Source organism: Carassius auratus, unplaced genomic scaffold (genome assembly GCF_003368295.1).
Source record: "Carassius auratus strain Wakin unplaced genomic scaffold, ASM336829v1 scaf_tig00011176, whole genome shotgun sequence".
Classification (NCBI taxonomy): Eukaryota; Metazoa; Chordata; class Actinopteri; order Cypriniformes; family Cyprinidae; genus Carassius; species Carassius auratus.
In genome coordinates this window covers 441,980-448,449 of record NW_020524175.1, presented here as the reverse complement: position 1 = coordinate 448,449, position 6,470 = coordinate 441,980, and the positions used below count along the sequence as shown (strand labels likewise).

The window sequence follows — 6,470 nt, the reverse complement described above, 5'->3', positions numbered from 1 at the left end:
TTCTGAAACCGGGCCTGGGGAAGCCCTATGTAGAAAAAATAGTGGTTATCATAGACTGTGATTTTAAATTGGACAAACAGATTAACTCTGAAGTTAAATCTTGTTTTTCCAATTGAGACAACTCACCAAGAGGAACACTTTCCTGTCTTTTAAAGACTATTAAAAAGTTGTTAATATTTTATTTCAACAATTATTGTAATGGCCTCTACGTAGGTATTAGTCAGGCCTCTCTCTCCAGACCGCAGTTGGTTCAGAATGAGGCAGCTTGCTTGCTCACAGGTACACTAAAGTGGGAACATTTTACCCCCATTCTTGCCTCTCTTCACTAGTTACCTGTCCATTTTATGATTCAGTTTAAGATTTTGGTATTTGTGTTTAAATCTCAATGGTTTAGCACCTAAATATCTGTCCGAATTGATCAAACTCTATACTCCGCTAAGAGCACTTAGGTCTGCTGACCATTTGCTTTTAGTTGTCCCACGGGTAAAGTTGATGAGCAGGGGTGACCGAGCATTTGCAGTGGGAGCCATGAAGCTCTGGAATAGTTTGCCACTCTACATTAGACAGGCTCAAACACTTGTTGTTTGAAAATCTAGCCTAAAGACTCATTTCTGGCATTTGACGCTACATGACAGCTTTTTCCTTTTATTGTCTTTATGGTGTCTTATTGTCTTTTTTTTTTGCGTTCTTAACTGTTTGTATCATTGATTTTTTTTTAATTATTTTTGTGTGTACATTACTTTGATAAACACTTGGTGTTTTTTAAAAAAGTGCTATCTAAATAAACTTGCACTTTGATAATGTGCATCAACTTTCATCCCTCACTCATTCAGCTTTCTGACTCATTCACCTCAGTGTTTGAAAATCTCCCACTAACTCACATTATTAAAAAACATTGTCGTTATAATGAATTTCGAAATTCTAAATGAAAAACTGCTTTCATAATCCACAACATGACCACAGAATGAATTGCTCATTTCAGCTTGTGATAAGCACTATGGGTGTCTATATTCCTGAATTTTTTCACATATTAAATAAAATAGAAATAAAACATGATTGTATTCTGCTAAAAAAATTATCCTAAGCAATTTACATTTCATTCGAGCTATACATGTTTTCTTTTTTAATTTATTGCATTCCGAACCTATGAGTCATTAGACTCAACCATCTTTACATAGTTGACCATGATGTTTCCCAACTCAACTGAGTGTTGGTGAAACCTCTGACATGAAGTGATTAGAAGTATTAAATATTAGAATAAAACATTCTGCACTAGAACATTCTACTGCGAACTGGATAACTATGATTTAATTTAATGGTTTACTGGCAAGTATTTCATAATTCAAACTTGCCTACAATAGAAATAAATTGAGACTAATCGTGTGTGCATGTCTGTTTTATTACGTCTCACTTTATCTTATCATACAATAAAAATAAAAAAAACTTAAACTCATGTCATAATTTTATGCAAGTTCTGTATTGTTGTCCTGATTACCTTTTTGGTAGGCCTATTTGATTTTTTTATTTGATTTTTTATTTATATTGACAGTCCCTTATTTTTGCAAATAATAGATCAATAGTCTATTTTCACTTCAAGCACCACAAAGTTAATGTTCATAATGAAGGAAAAATAGAATGGAGATTTAAACTTTTTTTCTTTACTGCTTCTTTAATAATCTTAATAATATTAACCTACTCTGAATTAATTTATATTGTATTATAAATTAACATTATGATTTCTGCAAGGCAGATTTCAAACAAGTTGTTGATGTTTACATTTACATTTATGCATTTAGCAGATGCTTTTTTCCAAATCAACTTACAGTGCATTTAGGCTATACAGTTTTTTCTTTACCTTTTTTTATTAACAGTATGTGTGTTCCATGGGAATTGAACCCATGACCTTTTAGTTCTATTAACCACAGGATATCCATTGTTGTGTAATTAATTTTTTTTTTCTTGTGACATTCTCTTCAAAAGAGGAAGGAGAATGCAATACTTATCATCAAAGTTTTTCTCAGAAATGTTTTTTTATAATTGTCCAAAGAAAATAATTACTCATGCAATCATCCAGAGTTCTATGTAGTCCTTTCATCCAATCAGTAGAACTTTCTTCCATTTCTTGTGATTATTCCTTAAAGTAGAAAGCACTGGCAAGTTATCACTAGTAAGTACAGATCAGCTGGTGAGGTGAGTACAAGTTTGTAAGGCATAAATATTTGATATGTAAAACTCAAGTGTGATTTAAAACATATAAACATAGATCATTCACATACAAGTGACTGCATAGTAAATTATTTAAATTAAATGTCTTAATGCTTATTTAAAATTAATTTTCATTGTTTAATAATACTGAATAGGTGCCTTTGTCAAATTGCTTATTTTCCGTACATGTAAGCAATGTTCCTTCTATTTTAAAAAGTAAAATTACATCTTTTCTTGTAATAACGAGATGTTTTCTCGTTATAACGACATATTATGTCATAAAATCGATATGTTTTCCCGTTATTTTAGATGGTGTGAGTGATAAGTCTGCACTGCTGTCGCCACAGTCTGACATAAACGAGGATCTGCTTGCTGCTGAAATTATTTAAAGCTGCAGTCGGTAACTTTTGACGCTCTAGCGGTTAATAAACAGAACTGCTTGCATCTTGTGGAAGAACATCGTAGCCGGAACTACTTCTCTCTGTTTATGTCTATGAAGAATCACAAAGGTACTGGGTTACTCTGCCGCGGTACCCCCGAAGCAATCTAAAATAGTCCGAATATAAACACTTATTATAGATGTACCCTAGTGATTCAGGACAGGCTAAAAACACGGTTTGGAAAATGGAAAAAAAGTTATGGACAGCAGCTCTGATTGGTTGTTTCTTACCGCTCCCGGTAACTGATTTTTAGTGCAAATCTTGTCTTTCAATAAAAACTGTAAACTCTATAGCAACATCAACTATAGTGGTTTGTAATTATCTCACATTTACTAGAATTCAGTCTAATGGCTTTCTCAATTCATTTTTGTGCCTGTCACATTATTTCTGTCGCGACTGCACACCTTATAGGGAACATTGTTCGTAAATCACATTGTATAAAATAATCTGGTAATTGAATGAATAATTGTTTGACACTGATAATCTATGATATTTACAGGATAAGCAGAACACTATGGAGACCAACAACTCAAGCAAAATGAACCAGACATATACTGATTATGATAATGTCTACAAAAATGTTTCTCAGGATAGTTTTAATGAGTTGTGGAATTTTACGAGAGTGAGTTCTCTGGTCTTCTTCTACCTGACCTTGATCCTCGGTGTTCCTGGAAATGCATTTGTCGTGTATGTTGCTGGATTGAAGATGAAGAGGACTGTTAATACAGTATGGTTTCTCAATCTAGGGATTGCTGACCTCTTGTGCTGCCTTTCCACTCTTTTCAATGTGACTAAGAGTTTTGTTGATAATCCCTGGCCATACGGATCCATAATGTGCAAGATTCTACCCTTCATTATGCTCATCACCATGCTTTCCAGCGTTTTCACACTGAGCTTGATTAGTCTGGATCGGTTTACTCGGGTGATCACGCCGGTTTGGGCTCAGAATCATCGCAACTTGTTCATCGCACGACTGTCCTGTGCAATGGCTTGGATTCTGGCTTTAATTCTTAGTCTGCCTTTTATGATTTTAAGAAAGACTTACACAGAAAATAATAAAACACGCTGCCTGTATCAACCTGATGATGACAATTATAAATTGTATGGAAGGTTAACCATCATCAGATTTGTGTTTGGCTTTTTGGTTCCTCTCATATGCATCACAACATGTTACGGATTCATCGCACACAAGTTAGGCAGGAGTCATTTTCACTCTGGACGATCATTTCGCATCATGTTGGCTGTAATCGTGGCCTTTTTTCTGTGCTGGTTGCCGTTTCACATAGTGAGTTTGATAATCATGTATGGAGAGAAATCCAGTTCATTGGTTGGTTTGGAAGTGTTTCCGTTGTCCATCTCTTTGGCGTATTTCAACAGCTGTCTGAACCCCATTCTGTATGTTTTCATGGGGCAGGATTTTAAGAGCAGTGTTAAACTTTCTCTAAGACGTGTTTTTGAAAGAGTTTTCTCTGAGGAGTGAACACAAGCATCACGATCCACACAGCCACAACACACACACTCAGTGTAGTGAAGACATCAGCTCATTTATACTATATGTACTGTACGTGAGTTTTCTGATTTATTTTTATTACTTTTCCAATAATGTTGTTCTAATTATTTCTTTTTGAAGTTCATCAACTTGAAGTCAGCAAGTAATCTAACTCTTATTCATCATTCCTGTTTGTTTCTCTCTGTATTGTTGATGTATTTTCAGTGATTAGTGAATTGTGAACTATCGTCAAAACTTTAAACATCACAATGATGGAATACTGATGCTTGATAATTTTTTTTTTTGGTTGCTATCAGCTTAGAAAAAGCTTGTAATATTACACTAATAATGACATGTGGTTTCTATGTTGAATTCATGAAGAAAAATGTAAAATTAAATTTGAAAGTTGCAATTGTGAATATAAAAAAATATATATTTACCCTTCCTTATCTCAGTGATTTAGTCATTTTGGTGTTTTTCTACTTTCAGTTCAGATCATCTTAGATTTTTTTATTATTATCATTTAAAATGAGGACACAAATGCATGCCAAATGCATTATCATAAAGGCAAATACAAATAAAATTGTTTTCTTATAACACATTTTGTACTATAAAGTGCTATAAAAGTGACCTGATTCTGGATCAGTGTGAGCAGTATTAATTCTGCAAGTCTTTTGTTGTATAAATAGTGTGAGTAGTTTATTCATATTCTTATTATTGAGCTTGCGAAGTCTAAACAACTGAGAACCTACATGTGTTTGACCCATGTGGTGCAAAGGATTTATGACATTATGTCTCATATGATGGCAAAAGAGCAAACTATTAGGCTATTATTAATGAGTGAAATGTCAGAAAACAGTTGAACAGAAAGTGAGCAACTATGACAATTTATGAATAGTGTCTTTCTCAGTTGTACATACAACTGTCTACTGTTATATATCTGTACATACAATTGTCATTTTGTATATTTTGTTATAGAATAAGCACTTTGTTTAAAAAAATAAACAATTTATGTTCTATTATATGTGTTTTAACCACTTTTTGTATGTTGTATATATGTATATATATATATTTGTATGTTTTATATATATGTATACAAACCCGATTCAAAAAAAGATGGGACACTGTACAAATTGTGAGTAAAAAAGGAATGGAATCATTTACATATCTCATAAACTTATATTTCATTCACAGAATATAGATAACATAGCAATAAGAGGCCTGAAAAGTTGAATGTACATATAAGGAACAGCTGGAGGACCAATTTACAACTTATTAGGTCAATTGGCAACATGATTGTGTATAAAAAGAGCCTCTCAAGTGTGTCAGTGTCTCTCAGAAGTCAAGATGGGCAGAGGATCACCAATTCCTCCAATACTGCGGCGAAAAATGGTGCAGCAGTATCAGAAAGGAGATTCAGTGCATAATATCATCCAAAGATTCAGAGAATCTGGAACATTCTCTGTGTGTAAGGGTCAAGGCTGGAAAACCATACTGGATGCTCGTGATCTTCAGATCCTTCAGACAGGATAGTCTGCGCATGACCTGATGTTTTTTTTTTTCGGACTGAGAAGGCGAGATGAACATCACTGAGCGCTAAACTCTCCTGCAGTATGTTATTCATTCATACTCGAAGCCAGAGGGCGCTCTCGCACAGAAAATCCAGGGGCGTAGTCCTCTTTTCAGAAGTGAGGGGAACAGAAATCACACACACACACACAGATATATATATATAAATATATATATGTATATATTAGGGCCGGGACTTTAACGCGTTAATTGAGATTAATTAATTACACAAAAAAATAACGCGTTAATTAAGATTAATTAATTACAGAAAAAAAATTCCCGCATTTTTAATAACTTATTTTTGCACCGCGGAACGTTTCTCACTGGATGAGTTTCAGCGGACCGATTATACTGAAGCACCAACTAGCGTTCGCATATCACCCATAGACAGTAAAATAAATATCACCGCAGCACATCGAACCTGAAGTATCACCTCAACGCAAAACATATAGCAGCTAGCGTGGACTTTACACTTTATGTTGAACTATGTATTATTTTGTTGGTGCAACAGTTTATGTTGAACTCTTTTTTGTTTTGGCCAAGGTTATTGAGAGTTGGACTTAGTATGTTATGGCCTCTGAAGCAACCGAGAGATGTTTTCTAATAGTCAGTTTTTCCATTGTTCTGAATGTACTTGACAGTATTGTGTTTTAATTAAAACAAAACAAAAAAAAACACTTTACAGAAGGTTCCAGCACCTATAAACTTCCTGAATTTCTGAAATGTACTATTTCTAAATTGTTTCTAAATATGCTATTGCTTCATGG

General features: G+C 34.0%; 1 protein-coding gene across 1 annotated transcript; it reads left to right on the top strand.

The window, feature by feature from the left end:
• Positions 1-2,060: 2,060 nt before the first annotated feature.
• On the top strand, positions 2,061-5,098 carry LOC113072968 (C3a anaphylatoxin chemotactic receptor-like). The gene is made up of 2 exons (XM_026245842.1): positions 2,061-2,190; positions 3,145-5,098. Exon 2 carries the CDS (start codon positions 3,160-3,162, stop codon positions 4,123-4,125), a length of 966 nt encoding a protein of 321 aa, XP_026101627.1. The 5' UTR covers positions 2,061-2,190; positions 3,145-3,159; the 3' UTR covers positions 4,126-5,098.
• The last annotated feature ends 1,372 nt before the right edge of the window (positions 5,099-6,470 follow it).